Raw genomic sequence first — 23,594 nt, 5'->3', positions numbered from 1 at the left:
AAACCCTTGCCTTGCAGCCAGTCTACAGACATGGAGAAGCACAACACATCTATTCTTTTATGTGGTGCTTTTAAATGCCAGGGTAGTGGCTAATGGAGCAGCAGCCACCTATTATTTGACACAGGGCAAGGCTGGCAATGTGGTACACTTCAACAAGCCCTGGCTGGATTTTGCACGAGGGCTTATGCTGCTCTGAAGAGTTGTGAAGGAATATGTGGTGAATCATTCAGCCCAGTAAGGGGACAGGAAAGTGTAATTAGCCGTAACTTGTAAAGCTTTCATCCTTTTGGTCAAAATTATTGCAAGTTTTGAATATGCATATTTCATGTCGGAACCTGGGATAGTCTAGAAATCTTGCAGCTGGATTGAACATTCAGCTTCTTAAAACAATCTGGATCAACCTGTCTCAGAGCTGGTGTCTGTGACTCCAGGACCTGGTGTCCTAGAAAATGCCAACATCTGTATCAAGTGTGTCAAGACTGGCTCAACATTTCAAGGCTCCTAAGGGAACCACAGATCTCACCATGTATTGTATTGGCAGCCCCACAGATGTGGCAGGATATACAGTGGATTTTTAAATTCCATACAAGCCTGGAATCTGCTAACCTGTATTGTGATGGGACTAGAATGTTACCTTTGACTGCTTTGTCAGGGCATGACTCTCAGGGATACTGATCTATGGATCTGACTCGTTTCCGGAACTCAGAATTGCTCACTTAATTCACAAGTTTTCAAGGTAATGATAGAGTCAGTTTCTGGAAAAAGGTCTAATATAACACAGAGGCTGTTGGTACAATTGCTCCTAAGTGCTTCTCTACCCCACTCCGAAGCCACCCATAATTGTAGATTCAGTCAGTTACATTGCTTACAGAGAAGCAAAGCAGCAGGAGGAGCGACAATGCAAGTTTAAATCTGACCAAATATGCCACAGAGCCAATCAGAAGGGCTATAATGCGGCATAAAAATCACCAACACAGTTATGCCCAGAAGAGCTGTTCCAGCTGGTACAGAGACTATGTTTCCCATGTTTGAATATTATGGCATTTAAAGCTAATGTGGACTTTTTTTTTTTTTTTTTTGCAAAGCAATTTGCAGATAAAATAATACAAGCTTAATATGATTGTTGAAGCAGAATCCAAAACAGAGATGTCACAGTACCTGCTTGTCAGAACTGCTTAGATACATTTCAGTTGTTGCCGAAATATGTTTATATTCAGGAATTATTAGCGCAGTTGTCAAAACCCTGTCCCTAGGTTATTTCACAACTGCTTAACACAATAACATTTATTTCAGCCATGTATTTGTTACAGTGTTTGTGTTACTGGAACATCTTATCTTTGATCATTGGATCATGATGGAAAGGCATTTTATTCTTCCTCATGTGGTCAGATCATTACTTTTGAGATCATGTCCCACAGACCTCTGGATCGAATTTAAGCCCAAACACTCATTGCAATGCACCTGCACTCTCTATCCTTTCACTTTTCTGCCTAAGAGCAGAACAGATTTCTTTTTTAAAAAAACACCTGTTCTAAAAACAGCATGAGAATTTCTTACTGTGGCCACTTGCTGAATTCAATAAGGCAATAAAGGCTATGGCACTGTTTTGGGAAACAGCTTGATGTTTGCAGTAACAGCAGACCCCATCACCTTCTATTCTCATATAAAGTACCTCCATATTTCATATGCTTGATTTGGGGAATTATCCATTCATATAAGTTCTCTTCAGATTTAGGTACCATTCTCCAACTTTAAAACAGAGTGCAACAGCCTTATGACTTGGAGGAGGGGAAGAGAGAGAGAAGTCACATAAGTGCTATTATATTTTCATTACTTCTTGCAATATTTTCAGTTATGTACCTTCATCGTTGCTTCCAGCAAAGTGCAATGAACAGTTTTGTAGAACTCTTCACTGTAAAAAGCATCATGTAAAATAAGGAAGGATGGGGGCAAATGCTACAAATGTCTCAATTCTTCAAGCGGGGACTTGGTCTTTGGGCAGGGCAACAGGATCACCCCCCTCTCCCATTAAATCCAGTGGGCATTCCTACAAGCTTATGGGCCATTATGCAATGGTTCTGGGTGGTCTGCTAACTAGAGTCCTTCATAATGGTGAAGGACATGTAAGGTGTCAAGAAGCGACATTCTCTATTAGTATAATGCAGTGCAGAGCTCATCCTGGAGCTCCAGAGGCATAGTTGGCCAGGCCCAACGCCAAAGCAAGCATCTTGCTGGCTGTTTCTTGTCTGTCTTTGGCAAGAGCTGCTTTGGCGTTAAATATAAATCTTATATGTAGAATATTTTTGTCCTTTTTAAGTGGTGGACATCTTCCACAAAGCCCACTCAGTATAAACAGGGAGTTCCAAATTCGTGCTGCTTCAGTTTTGTGGGGCAAATGCTTTCTCCAGAACAGAAACAAATTCTGGTTCACATTAATGCCAGAGCACTTTGTTCAGCCCATACTGCCTGACTGATGGCAAAGTGTCCTCCAGAAAGAATCTACCATTTATCACTGGACATAAGTAGCCTGCATCAGTGTGTCCATTATGATCACCCTTAGTCTAGCCCCACAAGCAGCATGCCAAACCAGCAACTGAAGAGGAGGCATTCCTATGACAGTTACCATCCTAGGATGCAGACCACCACAATATAAAATGTTTTGATCATCTCCACATGAGTTCCACATTATTTGCAGCTTCGCAACTATGAGGTTGGAAACAACTTCATTTTCTCATTCCTACTCAAGAGGGATTATGTTGTAAAATATATTTTATGATGCCACACAAATATTGCCTTGGCAGCAGGCTTGTTCCCTTGTACGTGTTATACAAGGTGGGGGTGGGAGAAAGCTTCTGTGCTTGTACCCCTATAAATCCCCAATACCACCCTGGGCTTAATTAGAACTTTCTTCAGATCACTCGCAACTTTGTACATCAGGTGCTGATTTGGCACCATCGAGGAAACAACTCATAAACTTCACAATCAATCTGCAGTTAGCAGCCAACTCCTCTTGCCTTGCTGGTTGGGTTTTTTCTCTCCCCTCCCCCGCCCTTGTACACATTCTCATAGAAAGTAGCATTAAATTGGAGACATGTGGTAGGCGGCAGCGGAGCTTAACTAGACACATGTGCTCTTTCTCCCATCAGCCTGCTGCCTAGTGAACAGTGAATGCATCTACATCATTCACTCAGGCAGGTAACTGAAAAGGTGCTTTAGAAAAACACAATCACCATCAAGCAGCAGCTCATTTCCTAACTATGATTGACTGTAGAAGGTCCCAGATATTTCTATCCCATTTTTCCATATAAACTATAATCGAGGCAGTTTACAAACAATCAAGAACAATAAAATAATGTAAGCCAGCTCACAGCAGCAGCTTCAGTAGGAGTAAAATCTTTATCTCCCAAAACGTTTCATTGAAATAAAGCCACTGCTCATCTGAAAGTGAAGAGTGATGGGACCAGGTGTACTGGCCTTTGCAGAATGTTCCAGATTCTGGATGCCAAATATATCATCTAGGTTGTGTTCAAATATTCTTGTTTATTCCTCCCCAACACTTTCAAAACTCCCAACATTTTATCCAGGCTCTTTCACCTCAACATCCTTGTCTGACCACACTGATTCCCATCAGAATGATCCTTAGCATTTAAACGGAGCAATTCTCTTGGTGCACTCCACTGAATGAACAGGAGCTATACAAAAGGACAGGGCTTGCTTTCGCAATGCCCATTCATCTTCAAGCAGCATGAGCAGAATTTCCCCATAGACAGTGCCCTGTGGCAAGGGTGCTATTTGGATTTTGTGCCTCAGACACCAAAGTGCCTGTTCACTTCCTCACACTTCCCTCAAGTCATCATCCCCACAAGTGACCTCCCTTGTCTGTTTTATCACATGATATTGGTAGCTTTCAAGTCACCAGGCCCTTGTCCCAACCCTTGTCCAAAATTTTATCCTCACCTGTTCCTTGAATTGACCTGTAAATTACCTAATTAGGCAAGTTACCTCATTTAACAAGTGTCTAAAGTATACAAAGAGGCATAGCGCTATTACTGAACAATACCTCAAGCGAACTTCAGATTGTATTGTGCATGTGAAGCTCACCCACTTGCATTCCCCTAGAAGAACATGCAAGTCAAGTGATCCTCCACAATGACATCTTTTCAGATGGAGACCCTAGTCATGCAGCGTATCTGCCTGGTTGGTGAGGACAGCAGGCGTGAGATCTCTGCAGATCACATGCCCTAAGTGTGTCTGGCTCACACATTCTGTGAGGTGTCTGTGAGGGGGAGGGGCTCCCACTGCCATCAAAGTGCAAATCAGGGCAGCGATTCTCTCTGGTCCCTTAACTGGGAGGGGACATGTTTAAGTGGCTGCTAAAGATTTATTAGCTTCAAGCATCAAATGCATTTTTACACACCGCACAAATGGAGGCCAATATGGATTATCTAGACTAGTTCTAAAAATGCAAGAAAACTGCAGGATTAGAAGTCGTCTATCCTTCCTAGATTGAGTGTTCTATTACCATGCTTATAGGCAAAAACTCCATGCTTTCACTTGGGGGAGGGAAAAAAGTGGGCCAGAAAGTACTTTGTTGATTTTCTCTTGTCTTTTAACACTTCTATCCCAGTGGATTAACCATGCAGACCCAGAGGCAAACATTTTATATACAAACATAGCCAGCTTAAGCCCATGGCATCTTGGAATGCAGCCGAGCACATCCAGTGTTTTAAGTAATATGCTGAAAATAAAACTGACTGAATTATACAATAAGAGCAAAGAGCCTGCCAAACATGTTACTGTTACCAATGACATCAGTTTTACTCTGATGACATTCACTACCACTTGTCATTTGGCAAGCAATCTTCCCAGATGTGCTGTGCATGCCACATGATAGGCAAAGCCAGCTCAGTGCTGTGAGAACTTGGCTGGAAGTTCCCAATGGAACGGCTACAGTCTCCTGCCCATGTTATAGTAGCAAACTGAGTATTTTTAACATGGAGAATAATTATAAATTGTAGGGCTCTGTGACAAGTTGCAACAGAATCCCTTTTGAATGAGTTGGTTGAGCATGAGACTAGACACCTAGACATTCCTATTAAACAATGCACAGATAATTTGTCAATTGAGTATCCCTGAGGTGTTTCCTCTACATTCCATTTACATGTCAAAAACTGAAATTTGGGTAAGACCTTGATGTTTCTGCTTCACTGTTTTTTCCAACTTAATGAAATTCAAAATTAGCAACTCCAAATGTGGATCTCTCTAGTACTATTGACTAAACTTAAGCTTGGGAATATGCAAGTTTGTCCTTTGTCAACTTTGCTTCCAAGATTGTTCCTTCCCCGTCCGCTGTCTGGTGTTCCATTTCCCTTGGGAATCAGCATACTTCTTGTGAATCTCCCACCTCTAACCATAACATCTATTAGAATCTGCAGCATAACTAAGAGCCACTACAGTGACCACCATTCCAATTCCCCACTTTCTACATGGCTGTGGAATATCTAGGTTTAAACTCATGGATTTGTGATCCTGACACCCAGTTTGGCTCTGAGTGCAACTAGTTGTGGATCATTCTGGGGTTCTAGAATCAACTTTAATGCTACAAAAAACAGAGGCTCACTTGCTCTGTTGAAAGATACAGTAAATGGAATAATATGAACGGCATCTTGAAGATATGCTTCTATTAAGATTTTCTCTCCCCAGCACCTTCTGATACTATGCAACAATCCTTGACTGGACTGGTCACAACAACTGGATTTCAGGCTGTAGAAACTCAGGCAGATTACCTACTGTTAGGGATGGTTGGGGTGGGCTGTGGGAGAGTTGCTTCTACTTAGCTGAACTGGCTTTGATACAGAGATTGGCTATTAACTCACCAGCCAATCTCTATGCTCACTTCTCATTGCAAGCCACACTCTTCCATTGGTCAAATATGTGGCAGAAGGAGCAGAACAGAACCAATGAGAGAGCTTGGAGCCAAGGGTCACCTTTCAGTTATTGCCAGGGGCCGTAGCTGTTTGCATGGTAAGCAGCCTAAAAACAAAAGACTTAAGTGTCAAACACTTAAGGCATAAATCATGACTCCTACCTTGCCACACTTTAGCCAAAGTAAAAAAGCCAACACCCATTTCCCAGCTGCTGTAATGATTGAAGGAGAGCATGTGGCTACTGTGCACTGTGCATGGATGCACCTGGCTGGCAACTGAATAGTCTCTGCAGTGTGGGTAGCAGTTTCTTCCTGGCTGCACAGCTTAGTGCAGTCATTTGTCACTGAGCCCTTGGGAATGTCCACAAGGAAACATGGGCATTTTCTACACTCCTGCCTGTCACCTGGTTTGCCAGCATCTCTCAGCACTTATACTCTTCTATAAATTACTTCCTTTGACAGCTTTTACCAGTTCACCCCGCCTGCTTGCCAAACCTGGTCAAGCATGCCTGTCATTCAGCACATATGGAACTTGCGTTAGTTTACTGCCTTCTGAAATGGAAGAGCAAGCGGTGTAGTGAGGAAAGCATTAAGGAGAGAACTGATTATCTCACTTAGCTATATTGGATTCTTTTTTTAAAAATGCTAAGGATTACTTTACCAAACTAGGAATCTAGACTTGATGTAAAAGAGAACTGGCTCAAAATAACTCTTTCTGTCATAGCAAATCAATGGGCTCATGCACGCTAATTAAAAGATAAACATTATTAAAGAGTTGCCTTGATGCAAATTCCAAATGTCTCCACATTTCTTTTATTGTTGAAAACAGCACTGTAGGTTGAACACATGCAGCCAGGTAAAAACTCTCAGGTGAAAAAGTGAGCTAAACCACAACTCTAAAGAGAAGATCCTATCTGTTATTTGGTGCTGAATTCCTGATTCATTTCATGAAGGCCAAGCAGCACAAGGGCTATTTTGGGTTGATGGGATTTCACAAATACCTTAGAAGAAATACTCAATCTAACACAGAGGAGCTCTATCAGAGGGTGAATCATGGACAGCAAAGCAGATGGGTAGTGGAATTTTAAATATTCAATATTTAGAATAGTGCAGGAAAATATTATTTAATGCCACAGCAGAAGGTACAGAATAATTTCACACATGAGATATTCAAAATATTTCCCCACCCAATGAACAATCAGCTTTTGATATTCATTGCTAAATGTAGTATTTAAAGCACCCAGATCCATTTTGTTTGTCAAATGTAGGGTGCTAAATCAGAATAATAAAAAAACCTGCAGTTACTCTTTAAAATATTCCATTTGTTTATACACTGGAGATCCTTATATCCCAAGCTTTCCATTTTCACCAAAAAGTTATTTCCCTCCAAGGTAAAACTCTCAACAGAATATGAGTACCATTTATCAAGTGTAATTCATGGCACCAAAACTGTGGGGGATCAATTTAGAAATGAACCAAAGGCTAGCCATTATTTTTGAGCCAGAGGATTTATGATGTACTCAAAGTTTGGCAACTGGGCACCACACTCACCTGTAGTTTCCTTTATGAACTACAGTTTTCTCCAGAGATCTGACATCTTTTGCTTCCTCCCCTCCACCCAAGCATGTGGCTGTGAGAACCAACTTCACATTTTTCAGGGGTCTCACCACCCTCATGAGATCTATGAGTCAACGTCAAGCTTAAGCAAAAAGGAGTCAATAGATTGTAGGGTTTCCTATTCACTAGTGCTCACAGGAAGCTGCTCTGTAAAGGGAGGTGGAAAACGTTCATGACAGCTGCCATTCAGGTAACCATTTGTTGTTGTTTTTTAAAATATGGAATGCTTCATGAATTTGCGTGTCATTCTTGCACAGGGGCCATGCTAATCTTCTCTGAACCGTTCCAATTTTAGCATATGTGCTCCCAGAGCAAGCACAGTAACCATTTGTTTTTATCAAAGGTTAAAACTATGCTGAAGGACTGGAAGGTCAGTGTACCAAAGACTGAGGAAAGCCCTGGGAAACTCCACAGAGGCTGCAATCCTTGGGGAAAAATCTGTGAGTCCTACATAAACAAATAATAAATGCTGCCACTTAGCATTTGTGGAGTGTATGAGTGTTAGGAGGACACACCATGCTCCTTTTGGGGTGGTTTGTCAACCTTTGGTCCCCACCCTGCACTCATCTCTCACCTGTGGCTCCTGGAAGCTGTCAGTATGTGACAGCAGCCACACCCCAGAAATGGCTTCAACTGGCCAGCTAAAGCAGGTGAGGGTAACCAATGGGTCTCAAACCCTCAGTGAGATTGGGACTTCTCCTGCATGCAAAGACAGGCTACGGTGGATTGAATGGACGAGACCAATAATGGGTCCAATGGCCAAGAAGATGATTTCTGCACATGCTGTAGATGGATATGAGGGGTAGAGGGGGCTCGTCAACCTAGAAAGGTATGGTTGTGCTAATGTAATGTTCACCATAGTGCTACACTGAATGCAACCCCTTACCTTTGCAACTTAACATTTATTTTTCTTTTATCATTTTTCTTTTGGTCTTGGGAGATGAAAGCTTCTGTCCTGGGGCTTTCAGCCAAGATCAAGTGTGCTTGGAATACTCTTACTTCAGCAGACATTGGTGAGTCAGTAACCAAAACTTAAATATGTCAAACCACAAAAAAATTAAGAGAACTACCTACCCTTCCTCAATCCTGACAGAGTTCATGATGATACAGTTAGTAATTTTAACTTTGTCTTTGATCACACATGCAGTACCAATGACAGAATGTTTAATTGCCGTTTTCTCTCCTAGTTGTGTTGATGCACCTACAATGCTGTCAGATCCAACCTTGAGAGGAGCAGAAAGAAAACACAGTTAAACTTCCTATTTACCTTTTATGGGGGGTGCTGCTAGGTCCAATGAGCACAGAACAGATACAAAGGACTCATGGAAGCTTAAATGAAAACCAGCAGGGAAGAACAGTCCCTTACAGCAGACTAGGAGATGGGAACCCAGACAGATATTTGATCTCTGAAAAAAGCTATGCCTTCCCCCAGTCATACGAAGCATGTTTGTGATCCAAGAGTCTTTTCCGCATAAACAAGGTCTGTTTATTTCTTTTCAGGGCCGTAGAACTAAAGAACTGGCTCCAGGATATGAATTTTAGCACTGAAGAGGGTGGTGTAAGCTTTGTTCATGTAGAACTGTGTATGTGTGCACTACAGCTAGTGGCACCGCCCACCCTGTGGAATGCCCTCCCATCAGACGTCAAGGAGATGAGTAATTGTATATCTTTTAGGAGACATCTGAAGGCAGTCCTGTATAGGGAAGCTTTTAAGGGTTTAATGTTTTACTATGTGTATATATGATGGAAGCCGCCCAGAGTGGCTGGTGCAACCCACATAAATAAATAAATAAATAAATAAATAAATAAATAAATAAATAGTAGAGCAATGGTGTCCAATGGTCAAAGTCTTTGGCTACCACCCTAAAATCTATGAGGAATCAGGAAAAAGCATAATACTACTGTTGGTTGCCACTCTTACTTAGAATTTAATACTTTCCAATACATCCTGCTGTAAATGGTAATTGGTTGCATTAGGTGGGGGAAGACAGATCTATCTGACTTAATGCTTACCTCAAGATCTACAAATTTGATACATAACAACGATGCCTGTCTGATGGATCAGTTTGAGAGAGGAGCTGACTTGACTTAAAGCTGGATGCATTCTGGCCCAGTCTGTGCAATTATATATTGGTTAAATAAGCTGAGCTATGAGTGAACCTTATGCCTGTAGGCATGCAAGCACTTCCCTTTTCAGTGCACCTGAATGCAGTGTGGTAGTTTTCAATTAACCATAGTTTCTCATATCATCCAAACCAGGAAACTATGGTTACTAGCCTCAAAACAAACCAGCATCTTAAACCATGTTTGAGAGTTTGTCTTTTTCTAAAGTTGGTAACCACAGTTTCCTGGTTCAGATGAAATGGAAAAATAGGGTTAATTTGAGACTTCCATACTGCATTCAGGCACCTGGGCATAGCCACGGGGAGCAAAGGGGGCAGCTGCCCCCCCAACTGCCCCCCTAAATCAGTTAAAGAAATAAATATACTTAACTAACTGACCAATTGTGTCACAGATAACTCGGTTCTGCCCCCCTCCCAACATAAAGCCTCCCCGCCAAAAATAAATCCTGGCTATGCCCATGTTCAGGCATGCTGCAAAAGGGTGTGGCTGCATGCATGAACACAATTATCACTCATATCTCAGCATAGTAAGTCCAAATACAGTCTCTGAGAACTTTCATTGTATTAGGCGGACAGTTAATATGGAAGGAAATCATGTAAACTAAGGACTTTTTTTGTTTCAGCATCCCATATAAAGAGATGTTGCTACTCACCAGACCTCTGTCAATTACTTGTGCAGTACAGTGAACCAGAGGTTCTTCTGGGCAAAGCGAAGACAGCATTTTAGGAACCTGAAAGATGATATCCAAAGTCACAAGTTACAATCCATTGCAGAACTGGGAGAAAAATCTACACCCAAAGGGCTTGTTGGAACAGAACGGTCCTCAATAGGTACAAAGAGACAGCAAAAATAGCATTTATCTGATATATATCAGGAGGGAGTTCCAAAGTGTAGCTGCCACCACGTTAATAATCTGATATGTACATCATATGGAATGAATCTCCTGATGCGATAGTATCTGAAGGAGTGCTCCTGCAGACTGAAGTGATTGTCTAGGTATATCTGTGGTGAGACAATCTTTTGGGCGCCTTGGGCCTTTTTTTCAGCTGGAATTCTCAGGTGGGTGACATTGCTATTTTAAGAGAACAAGGGAGGTGTTCATGATGAGAAAGAAAAATACTACTAGTCCTAGTTAATAAAAAGCAATCAATATTATTAGAAGCAATATGCTGTGTGACTAGAGAGCTATGACCTAGAGCTAGGGATGGATGTGTTGGGGAAATATTGGGGCACCATCAATTTTGGTTCTCTCAGTTTCTCATTTTTCCAATCTGAAAGTCAGTTCTCTGCATCTTTTTTGTCAATCCTCAAAATTTATTCACCATTTTAATTTTAATCTCTCCTAACTGTATGCAGTTTTGACCAATATACACATTTTTGCAAGCACTTTCACCTACTGTTTTGCAATTTTTTGTATACCATCTTCACTAATTTTGTACCCACTTTCCCCTGATATATGAAAGAAGATGTAGCAAAGGACCATACAGAGAGCAAAGGGAGAGGGGCTGCCGAACTCTTTCCCTTCCAGACATTTCCTTGCTCAAAACTGTTCCAATCACAAGCTGCTTTCCTGCCCATCTGTAGGAGAAAAGGTGCAAGAGCTTTGTGAAGCTTTAAAATGTGTACCCCAGTTAAATAATGCAAAAATCGTCAACTAAAAGGACACCATTCCTGCCTGTTGCCTGCATGAGAAAATGAAAATAATTATCTAAGAGGCAAATATCAGCTATGCACCTAAGAACTGAAACATTCCAAACAACCCAGGAGAATTTTTTTCCTATGCTAGTTCTGCTACCTAGATTTACACCTCAGAAGTCGAGTAGAAAAACTCACTTGCTGCTAGTAGGAGGCAAGGACCAGGCATGAAGAAGAGACAAAGTCCCCTCCTCCCCAGTTACAATTTTGGGCTGGTTCAGGATCAGGCAGTTGTTAGATCACTTTTTGTTCCATGTTGAAGACCTGTTTTGCCTGTGTAAGGGCTAGAGACCTTGTGCATAACGCTGGACATATTTAGCCACCTTGAAGACTTAAGAGATGAGGAGAGAGGAGCCAGAATATATTTATTATGTATTTATTATTTAAAGTACTTATAGGCTACCTTTCGGGGGAAAATCTCACAAGGCGGGAAACAATGAGATGGGATACTTTAAGATACACTGGAAGACTAAAAAATTGTAAGAATACAGCATTGTAAAAAAAGAAGTAGTAAGAATCAGTGGCAAAGACTGTTAAAGACAGGCCATCTGGAATATATGAGTTCTCAAGGTATGTTTGAAGGCTTCTGGTATAGGGGAGGTATGTAGTAAGAATAAGATTTAAGACATAAGGGTAGATAGAAGGGCATGATCTCTACCAGGTCAAACTAATGCTGACTGTAGTAAATTCCAGGTGCTTCAGTAAATGCATGAAAGAATAGGAAAATGTTCTGTTCCACAATAGTCACGTCTTCAGAGGAGCGAGTAAGATACACAGATAATGTGCATACTCAAGGCACAATCCTCAGTTAAAATATCAGAGCCCATATAGTAGCAAAAAAAGTGGCCAGAGAGAGCGGCTATACATAGAAAAAGGAGATATGAAAGATAGAGCAGTACTTGCAGGGAGTGTCAGGGTCAAGAGGAGGTTTAGCTTAGCTTTTCGTTTTTCTGAAGAAACCTACTTCCTGTTCTCGGAGCTACTCCCTCCTGCTGCCACCTGCCCACACAAAGGCAGCGGCAAACTTAAGAGGTCAACTGAAAACAAGTAAAACATTTCCTGAGTGCAAGGGCAGGGAGGTAAACTGCTGTTCTGTTTCTGCTGCTGAAGCATTAACAGCTGTTTCGCAAGTTACTGATAAAAAAGAATATACTGTGTGCACATCTGCACATGCATCTCCTTAATGGTGTGGCTTATGTATGGTGAAGCAGAAGCTAATCTTCTCTCCCTCCATGTGATGGAACAGGTATACATGTAGCCACTCCAAACCTAACTATGCAACATGCACACAAAGGGTGCGAAGAAAGCAGTAATGTGCAAAGCAGGCTTAAGAGAATAATGCTGCAGGTAAATACTCTGCTTTCTGAAAAAAATTCTGACTTTGGCATAATTTTTATTGTACCATGGACTAAATATGCTCACAAACAAATGAGTGAATGAATTCTGAATGCAACTCCACAAATTAAAGCAGAAAAAGTGGGGTGGGATGTGTGTGCAGATCGAACAAATACAGATTTTTTTAAAAAGGAGCACCTCGAACCAAAAAATGAAAAAACAAAATCAGAATGTTAGAAACAACACTCCCTTTTAAGGACTCCTCATTGACTTTTGCTGTGATGTTTTCCCTCGGCATAGTTTCCTTAATAATGTTACCATCCTGGAAAGTTAAACATTCAAGGAAACTCTTCTCTGACCATCGAGACCCCTGTGAAGATTTGCACATTAGTTGGGATTACCACCCAGGTGCAAACACATTTTCAGTCCTGACCCCAAATGCTTCAACTGTTTAGATATCTTAAAGGCAGGGTGGGGGAAGGGTTAGAGGCAACCCACACAGTTTCTGGATGAATTCAACTTTGTGGCTTCTTACACAGGCTGACAGCAAGTAGTGGCCCCCTTAGCCATACTGCTCAAAATTAGCAATGGTAGCAGCAGTGCGCTCTCTCTCTTGCCCCTGCCATAAAATGGCTGCCATCCCGGCTATGCCACAGCACAGGTCCCATTCATCTCAAATGGCAGAACAGCTTACTGTCCAATGCCTGGGGCTCCTCCAGATGACCTGTTTATTAAGCATTTATCCTGATTTCTTTCTACAAAATTTACATAGCTGTAATACTATACCTGCTTTTTATTGAGCATTTGTACAGTTTTGTTTGCAGGGATATTACATGGCAATGAGAATTCAGGGTGGTCTTCCTACCAATACACCCATATCCCACACTTTAGGATGCATTTCCCTGTCACTTTCCTAACTGCAAGAACTCTCTCTGTGTGTTTTTTTTTAAGTGGATTTGTTGTACCAGAGCATTTTAATCTATTTTGATTGTACAAACCTAAATGCCCTCAAAATGGTGGCAATCTGGAGAATGCAATGGTATCCCTTAAAAGTGTGAGCAGTCTTTGGCCACTCAGTCTCCTTCCTCTAAGTGATGCAGCCAAGATGCAGAAACTTCCCACCTTACCCTTCCTCTAAGAGCCAGTGTGGTGTAGTGGTTAAGAGCGGTAGACTCGTAATCTGGGGAACCGGGTTCGCGTCTCCGCTCCTCCACATGCAGCTGCTGGGTGACCTTGGGCCAGTCACACTCCTCTGAAGTCTCTCAGCCTCACTCACCTCACAGAGTGTTTGTTGTGGGGGGAGGAAGGGAAAGGAGAATGTTAGCCGCTTTGAGACTCCTTCGGGTAGTGATAAAGCGGGATATCAAATCCAAACTCTTCTACTTTTCTTCTTCTACCCATCAACAAACTCCTGCAGTATTTTTGCCACAGCTACACACAGTATTGGAAATTTTACTACGTATTTTGTTTTTTATATTGTAATATTATATTGCAAACTACCCTGAGACCTACAGATGAAGGGTGATCTACTAAATAAATAAATAAATAAATAAATAAATAAATTGACCCATACAGTTTAGATTTCTAACAGATAAGCACAGGGTGCCCGACAAAAGAACACAGTAAAAAATAAATTCCCGAAGTTTGTGTATTTATGATCACAGGACACCAGTCTATATTGGACTGTTGCAAACATGTACACACCTCCATCTTCCACAAGTCATGCAACATCTCAAAATTGTCCCAGTAGACAGAGAAGCATGCAGATGTGGGTTGTTTTTGTTTTACCTGTCTGTTAGCTTCAATGTAAAGCCCAAGAGTGTTTACTCGGTAGCACAGCCCATCTTTCATTATGTGAACATAACAACGAACTTTCCCTTCATGGAATGCTTCCTTCATATCTCCTCTCCGATTGTTCCAACAAAGGTTGTCTGTGCCCAATTCAAAAAGGCTATCCTCCTTCAAGAAGCTATAGATGTCTGTAGAATATGCAAAAGCCATAAAAAGGAGATTTCAGTGAACATCACATAATATTTTGAAACCATTACTTGGGAAAGCATACAGCACATCTTCACATGCATGTTTCTGTGTGCTGTACAAAATGCCATCCACAAAAGTGGATGTGGCTCTCGCATGCATGCACACATGTATAGGATACTCAGCCCCCCATCAAATGATCTGTGCAATTCAGCTAAAGCAGGTGGGGTTGTCTATAATTAAGCAGTATATAAGCTGTCTACATACATACATACTCCTTTTTGAACTAACCTAGTGGTTTCTGGTCCTTTTTCCTTTGGTCGTGCTCTTTGATGTTTTGTCCCTGTTGCAATGGTGCAGGAGAGGAAAACTGCTTCCTAACCAAGTATGGAATCAGCTCACTTCGAATTGATGTAAATGACCTAGGGGAAGTCAAAACAAAACAATATACAGATATTAAATCTGGAAACACTTCGAGAAAAACAGGTTGCTTATTTAGAACTGTTATCTTTGCATTTATGCCATTGGATTTGAAACCCGAGCAGAGCATTTGCAGAAGCTTTAAACTGTGAGCAAGTAGACATGCACTTTGGTTTTGACTTCTGTACAGCACCGAGCACATATTAGATACTTTATATATAATACAGAAAGATGACACAAGCCAGTGAGTTGGTGCTCCTGTGTCCCTTCTCCTGAGACATAGAGAACTAGATTTGGACAAGAACACTGTAGTGCTCATTACGTTCCACACAACCTCCTTATAACAACCAACAAAGACGACACAGCGGGAGCAGGGAAAGAGAGTGTGTTAACCCCAGTATACTTGGCCAACTATAACTTGGACGGATGGCTTTAAAAGAGGATTAGACAAATTCACAGAGGAGAAGGCTACCAGTGGCCACTAGTCACAATACCTACGTTCTACCTCAGAGGCAATAGATCTCTGAATACCAGTTGCTGCAAATGGCAGGTGGGGAGGGCTCTCTTGCCCTCAGGTTCTGCTTGTGGGCTTCCCATAGGCATGAGGGTGGCCACTGTGAGAACAGAATGCTGGACTAGACAGGCCTTTGTTCTGGTCCAGCAGGGCCCCTCTTGTGTTATACTATACAGATGACAACTTGAAGAACACGGGGGGTAAGATAAGCAGGTTGCTTTTCTTCTTTGAGGTCTCTGTGTAGCCTCACAAGTGGACGAATGGTAAATAACTGGATCAGATCAGCAGGTCTTGGGACTGAAACCCAAGTACTTACAATACCGTAGCTAGAGTAGGAGGAGAAGCCAAAGCAGACATGGGAGACTTTGCCAACGTGTTACTGTGGCTGCTTCTGTTTTTTTTTTTTTTATAGAATTTTTATTGGTTTTACAAAATTTTTAAATAACAAACAAACACTTAAAGAGACAAACATACACGTATAGTTTCATAACATATTTTCATAAACCTCTTTTCTTGGACTTCCCCTTACCCCCCCCTTTCTGCATCCCGATGTCCATAATTTTTAGCAACTCCCAATTATTACTTCCAACCTCTGTCATCTTAGTCCTCTCTATATTCTGACCTTATATCACTGTATCCCTTTGTTTCTAAAAACCACAACACTTTAACATTCATTAAGTTTATAATAGTCCTTAAGATAGCTTTTAAATTTTCTCCATTCTTCTTCCACCGTCTCCTTTCGTTGGTCACGGATTCTGCCTGTCATCTCAGCCAATGTCATATAGTCCATCACTTTCATCTGCCATTCTTCCAGAGTGGGTAGATCTTGTGTCTTCCAATACTTCGCGATGAGTATTCTTGCTGCTGTTGTAGCATACATAAAAAAAGTTCTATCCCTTTTTAACACCAATTGGCCGACAATGCCAAAGAGAAAGGCCTCTGGCTTCTTAGGAAAAGTACATTTAAGTACCTTTTTCATTTCATTATAGATCATTTCCCAGAAAGCCTTAATCTTCGGGCACGTCCACCAGATGTGGTAGAAGGTGCCTTCAGTCTCTCTACATTTCCAACATTTATTATCGGGCAAATGATAAATTTTTGCCAGCTTGACTGGAGTCATGTACCACCTGTAAACCATTTTCATAATATTTTCCTTTAAGGCATTACATGCCGTAAATTTAATACCAGTGTTCCATAACCATTCCCAGTCTGCTGACATGATATTGTGCCCAACATCCTGTGCCCACTTAATCATAGCCGATTTGACTGTTTCGTCCTTAATCATAGCCGATTTGATGCTTCTGTCCATCAGAAATCTATTTATTTATTTTAACATTTTATAACTACAATGATATTCTAAGCTATGCACAAGAAGCTCAATTTAATGCAAATAAAAATCAAGTACGTGGATCTGAAGGGGCAAAGAGCTTTGTCTCCTCTGAGTGCTTGGAAGTCTTCTTGGTGGCATGTTCAGTCTTAGGCAAGAGGTCTTAGTCATCAGAAGCCAATTGGACAGTGGGGTCAGAAGCAGAGTTGGAAGGTGCCAGAACAGAGACTGTTTATACTGCTTCCCTGGAAAGTCCCCTCACCAATTCAGTAGGGAGAGGAGGCCTTTACCAAAAACATAAACTCTAAAATGATAATTTCCTTAGCAACAGTGCTCAGTCTTGTGCTCCCCAACTAGACATATCAAGCAATAACCTTGCCTGCTTCCACACATGAGGTACTTTTTAAACATTACCTACTGTGTCACAGGATGGGTGGTAAAATAAAATGATTTTTGCAAAATACAAATGGAGTCTAAGCCAATTAACTGAAAATACTAAGAAAATGGAAGAAAAATGAGTAAAATCACTGAGCTCAGAGAGGACTCTCAGATAAAGTTCTCTGTTATGTTGCAATGATCAGAAAAGAACTGAGGAAGGCACCACTTTGCCCCTTGCGACAAATGCATGAAAGGCCTGGCTAAACTGTTGTTCTGTCCAGTTGTTCCTAGGCTGCAAGTGTCCTCAGCCCCAGCCAGCATGACCAAAGGGTTAGGGATGATGGGAGCTGCAGTCCAGTAATATCTGGAGGACTACAGATTAGCCACTCCTGCTTTAGAAAGTTCCAGAGATGCTCTGATAGGCACAGGCACTACAAGCCCTGTCCCACTCCACATTCACAACATAAAAGCATTAGCCATGTCAGTTTAAAAAACAAAGCAAAAACCTGGGTAAAATTAGAATCTAAATAGTTATGTTCTGAAAATATTGTTGGTACCAAGCAGCTTTCACTCAGCAGGTGTTCCTTTTTATAATCTTATCATGGTTTCAGACAAACAATTTAGTGGTGAAAGGATTAAAACAATTTTTGTGGCACTATAGCTTTCTCCTCTATGTTTGTAACTAGGACACCTGGGACTGATTTGCTGTCTCCTTGTATGTTCCAGCAGTGCTGACTTATTTGCCTCACGAAATGAGGATAAGAGGCTAACTCTGCTTGTTTAAAATTGCAAGCTCTTGGACCACACATGGTTCTTTCCTCAGGGAGGAAAAAAGGCATTGCTTCTAGGTTGGCACATAGCAAAGATGAAGATCATAGAAATAAATCATGGAGAGTGAGTTATTTCACATGTTGAATGGATTCTTAAAAGATGCAGCATATGCACTAAGAACAATCCTGTGGTAGTTTGGTCTTCTCATAGTACCATATGTATGACACTTTCTCAAACATGGAAATTGTTTGTAGTGTTGGAAAATGTGTATAGTGTAATATATGAAGTGAAATGAGAGGGATGTGAACATCTCAGGTTCATACATCAGGAAGCCATGGTGGTATTTGCTTCCTGATGTGTACAAGCCACCCATCATATATTACAGGACACACATTTTTTCCTACTCAGAGATGATGTTTGAAAAGTAATATGCAAAATGGCCTTGAGACATAGAGGAGTTGGATTAGGTTTGAAGCCAGAGTTGATTTTTTCCATCTCTGACTTCCATGGGATATTTCAGCTTTCATCCCCAGACCTACTGTAAAGATTAAACCCAGCATTTTCCTGGCATTGGTACCACTGAGGTTTTCAACCAAAGTTTCATAATTGTACCCTATAAATTTTTAGGCACTGCTTGTGGAGCAATCTGAAGTATCTAAACATAATTATATTATTTTGTCATAATTTTAGCCTCCTCTGTGCATTGTATTTTGCAATCTGTCCTTAATGTCTAAAATAATGACAGAGCTTAAAGGGGGTATAATCAAGAACTAATGAATAACTCTTCATTCTTGAATCACAGCATCTCTCCCTGCTGTTTACAACCTGAGTGCACCATAGTTCCTCCCCCACTGCCTTGCCTTCTGCCATGCATGTGGGTATGCAGATGGGCAGTTTACTAGCTTAAAATGTTTACACACAGCTGTGCCATTCAGCAATGATTTCCTGCTTGGGTTTTATGCTGAGTCCAAAACTGACAGTCCTGTGTTTCTCTCAGAGGCTGACCAGAGCATTTATGGGATCCATTACATATAAAATTGCTGCGTTTGGCAGAGGCCAACATTGTCTGATGCAATGTTGCCCAGCAGGGCATTAAAGAGATGGAAATGGGAAGATGGCAAAGCTTGTCTTAGGATGCTTCTACCTAGCATTATATTGCCCTTTAAAAAATAAAAATAGGGGTGTATGTGATAAACAGCATGATCTCTAGCTTGGCACTATCAACCTGCTTCCTTATTACCACACATTTTGTAGGGGGAAAAATAATCACATGTGAATGCTGGTCATTCGGTGCTGCTTAAGCAGGGTTTATTGTGGATTGTCCCAGGGTCTAATGCTTTTGGAAGGTATTGTTTTATTAGCAGAAAGGCAGCGAGCAATAAAGCCTTTGGAATTTTCTTTAAGGCTTTTGCCAACACTAGTGACGGCGTGAGAATCTTACATGGAAGTCTGCCAGCCAATGTGGCAAATTAATATGGAGCTGGAGCAAGAAGGAAGGAAAAGGCAGGAGGATTAACACTAACAGAGGCCAATCAGAAGGAAGATGGGAAGAGCCAAAGTAGCCCATCTTGATTCTTCAGGTAAGACAGAAGCAGCAGCTGCCTGCTCAGATTATAACATAGGTGCCATCTGCACTATACATTTAAAGCAGCATCATACGACTTAAAACAGTCATGGCTCCCCTTCAAGCATCTTGGAAACTGTAGTTAGTTGAAGATGCTGTGAGCTCTGATAACTGTAGCTCTTTGAAGGGAATAGCAGTCCTCTAACAACTCTCATCACTCTCTGCAGATGGGGCATAAGAACAGGCAAACTGATAAAACCCAGATATTTTCCCTCTTATCCTGAATCCTATAGCTTCCCCCAAAGGCCTCCAAGTGATTGGATTGAATTGTACTGTCTGATCCACATACAGAAAATAATTCAGCCACAAGTTGGTGAAAACTTGCAGTCATGGCAGCTGAAGCCTGCAGAACTCTGCAGGAGGAGGAATATAGTGAAGCAGAACAGAGGCAGGCCACTTACACACTGATGGCTGAAACAGGACTCCCTAGCAGCATAAAAATCTCATTTGAAAAATGTGGGGTTTGGCCTTATTGCCACGGACAAAGTCTCATGCAAAAGGTTAACTGAGTAAGAAAAACAAACTGCATGCAAAATCTGTTGATTTCTAAGACAAATCTAAAACAATTCTGGGGTTGGCTTTTTATTTTGAGGGCTAATATTTTTAGGACAAGGGTAATGCACACATGTCCACCAAATGAACATCTACACTTCATCGCACAGGAAGCTTCATGAATGTTTTCATGGAAGGGATGAAATTTCCATTATCCAAATAAAATATGTAAAATTAGCCACAGGCCTACAGCTTACAATATATTTATAAAATGTCCTTCATGCAGAGCAAGATTCCCGCCTCTGCAGAACAGGATCCCAAGAACTGGCGTTTAGCGAAACACACCCTAAATCCTGAAAAATATTTGACAATGCTGTTAGTAACAAAAACTGGCCCACTGTCATGCCAAAAAGCAACAAAACCAGCTACTCCAAAATCATGTCATACAGATAATTCTTGGATGGTCTCCTCTGCCTCCTAGTCCTCAAAATGGTGCTCTTTGGCCTGACCCCCGGCAGGGATGGACACAGCTATTGCTTATACTTCCTTGTACTGTTTCTTGCTTGCTTGCGATGTTTTTACTACGAGTGTCACTCCCATTTCACTGGCTGTCATTCATTTTTATTTTCTATGTTTAAAGTTAAACACCATAAAACAGTATTAATGAGTATTAGCATTTTAATAGCGCCTCGTGTGTTTTTTTAATACCGATCTGTGATGAAGTGTGAAATCTTTTATTGTTGCCAGCCCCCACCTGTGAAATCTGCTATCCTTTCTTTAGCACTGCTTCCAGGGTGCGAGTGTTGCCCTCCTCATTAAGAAGAGCAACACCATCACTTATTTTCTCAGGTATAATAGTAGTTACAAAGACCAAAGCAACAGAGCAGAATTGTTCCTTTAATTTCAGGGTCTCCCTGACTGATTGCTTCATTTGAAGGTTTGTTGAGACTGTAGGTAGGGTTTCTTAACATACTGAGGGATTAAGCCTAAACAATTATAAAGTTACTTCCCTGGAGCTTTTGAAAAGAGCTCTTTGGTTCTTGGCTCAGTTCCTCTGTTGCCTCCCTCCCACTTTTTAGTATCTTTCTACTATTAATATCTGCCACTGCTTTGCCTTCGCCTCTCAAGCCAGCTGCACCTCCTATGCGAAGTTCACCTGACACTTCTAGAGAGCTGTGACTTGATATTGCTCTGGTCTGTCTTTTACACCACCATCTGGTAATATCTGGCTAGAATTTAAGTAGAGATTTGGCTAGGTTTCCTACCTCTATTATGACCAGGAAATTCACATTGATCTTAATAGGAATAGACCAGTGTTACACCTATAGCAGTATGGGTTTCTAACCGACAGATGCTTGTCAGTTAAGTATTAATCCCGCCAATTCAGTCCTGATGAGTTTTGCAGATTCAAAAAAATAAGAAAGATGTAAGTGGGGGCAGAGGAAGGGAGGGAGGGACAAAAAAGTAAAGAGGATAGAAGAAAGAGAAAAGTTAATTATGAACCCTGTTGGTACATAGTTCATGGTTCTCATCGTTTTAAGGGATAAAGCCAAATAACGTTTAAAAATGCCATGTAAACCAGGCGCACTCTTGTTGGATCTCAACATTATTTTCTCCTGATCCTTTGATGGAGATTAAAAATTTCCATGTGAATACAAATAATGAAACAACAGTTACTTGGAGGTTTCCCCCTAGCTCTCTATTTCTCCAAACTAGAGCAACCAGTCACAATTCCCCTCCCCCCCTCAATCCCCACTGCTTTAAAGAGAAAAAAAAGTCAACTCACTTTGAAGAAAAAAGACAAAACAATGCCAAGAACAGGGGGATTAGGGAAATGATATTTATATCATGGACCAAATTAAAATGTCAATGCAGGAGGCGGGCAAACAGCCCCTACCATATATACACACCAAACATGTCTCTTCAAGGAAAGGGAGAAGAGATTTGAAAAGAGTTAATGCAGCCCCCAGTTAATACCACCTGCTTCAGACTCAGCACTCCTTAAAAGACAGGGTTTGGGTTGATTTCCCACAATATGGCTTTAGTGAGCACAATGGAAGAAGCCATTATTAGCTTCTTCTTTTTTTAACTTTCTTTACTGAGTCCCGTCTTTAAAACTTAGGAATTTCAGAGACATGCTAAGAATGCAGTGCTAGCAGATGTGTGTTATATGCAACAGTAGGGAAAATAAACAGGCATACAATTTTTGGCCTGGACTGCGTGTACATCATTTTGCCTCACGTCTTTCCATGCTCACAGCTCCTGTTTGATCTCCTGGAAAAAAATGGCATCCACAAGTGTGGAGATTGCACTACTTTTCCATTCTACTGAAAAAAAAGTCGCCCTGCAGTCTGAGAATAGATGGAAGAACCTCAAAGAAAATACAGGATGACAATGATGGATGGTGGTGCCATGAGGGTGTTTCATAAAAACAGTGAAGAAAGCATGGCAATTCCACAGTATATGTCTACTGTAGAAGCACTGGATAAAATCTATTATTTCCCTCATGCAGTGCTTATATTGCCACTGAAAGTGTCACATGGCTGTGGTTACAAAATGATACGTTCATCTACTGTTGTGTACCCGTTATATTACTAATGATGAGAGTTTAAGTCCAAGGACACAGATCAGTTTGATGACTTCAGGGTCTCCATACAGTCTGACAGTTCTACGCCATTGAATTTTATAACACAGAACAGGTACAGACCTTAAGTGGGACTATAAAGCCATGTTCAGAGATGTACCATATCTTGGAGTTAGTTATTCCAGACTCCCGTTCCCAACTATTCATTGTTTCTGGTAACAAATTCAAAAAACTAAACAATAATCTCACTTAAATCAAACTAAGGTGCTTCTTAATATACCCCAATGTATGCAAAAATGTCCAAAGGTACTCAAGAAGGTGGTACAGCCCCAGGAATGCTTGGATAAAACATTATTTGGAGCCAAACTGGCTTCAGACTGGTTTGGGGCCTGAAACTGACTCAGTTGCTCTGGTTGACCGTTGTCGGGAGAGAGACAGGGTGACAGCAGCTTTTGATACCACTGACCATGGTATCCTCCTAGACCACTTGCAGAATTTGGAAGTTGGGAGCACTGTTTCATGGTGGTTCTGCTCTTATCTCTGAAAGCAATTCTAGAGCATAACACTGGATGACTTCTGTTTGGTTCCATGAAAGTTCTTCTGTGGTTGCCCAACAGGATTTGATCTTGTTGCCCAAGCTATTTAACAGCTATATGATGGAGTCATTAGAGGATCTGGGGTGAGGTGCCATCACTATGTTGATGACATCCAGTTCTCTCTCTGTTCCATCAGTGTCAGGAGATGAAGTCCAGATATTGAAGCTGTGCTTAGAGGCAGTAATAAGCAGCACGTGGACCAAAAAACTGAAGC

General features: G+C 41.3%; 1 protein-coding gene and 2 long non-coding RNA genes across 6 annotated transcripts in view; 2 read left to right on the top strand and 1 right to left on the bottom strand.

Annotated features, from left to right (window-relative positions):
• LOC309535649 overlaps positions 1-7,104 on the top strand; it is a 37,580-nt gene extending 30,476 nt beyond the window's left edge. Inside the window, exon 3 of the long non-coding RNA XR_014221327.1 lies at positions 1,730-7,104. This is a non-coding gene — a long non-coding RNA (uncharacterized lncRNA). The remainder of the gene's footprint in view (positions 1-1,729) is intronic.
• Positions 1-23,594, bottom strand: part of EIF2B3 (eukaryotic translation initiation factor 2B subunit gamma) — a 94,386-nt gene that overhangs the window by 15,811 nt on the left and 54,981 nt on the right. For all 3 annotated transcript variants that reach the window (XM_082228877.1, XM_082228878.1, XM_082228879.1), the window contains exons 7-10: positions 14,966-15,096; positions 14,486-14,676; positions 10,320-10,397; positions 8,618-8,766 (exon numbers count right to left, since the gene is read on the bottom strand). In XM_082228877.1, the coding sequence (XP_082085003.1) occupies positions 8,618-8,766; positions 10,320-10,397; positions 14,486-14,676; positions 14,966-15,096 (549 nt within the window). The remainder of the gene's footprint in view (positions 1-8,617; positions 8,767-10,319; positions 10,398-14,485; positions 14,677-14,965; positions 15,097-23,594) is intronic.
• LOC309535656 lies at positions 10,405-23,195 on the top strand. Of its 2 annotated transcripts, none has more exons than XR_014221334.1 (3): positions 10,405-10,497; positions 19,489-19,664; positions 22,460-23,195. It is a non-coding gene; the product is annotated as an uncharacterized lncRNA (long non-coding RNA). The 2 variants fall into 2 exon arrangements; XR_014221335.1 differs by lacking the exon at positions 10,405-10,497 and adding an exon at positions 17,747-17,793.

This window comes from Podarcis vaucheri (assembly GCF_965113315.1).
Source record: "Podarcis vaucheri genome assembly, chromosome: 6".
Classification (NCBI taxonomy): domain Eukaryota; kingdom Metazoa; phylum Chordata; class Lepidosauria; order Squamata; family Lacertidae; genus Podarcis; species Podarcis vaucheri.
This window is presented reverse-complemented; position numbering and strand designations above follow the sequence as displayed.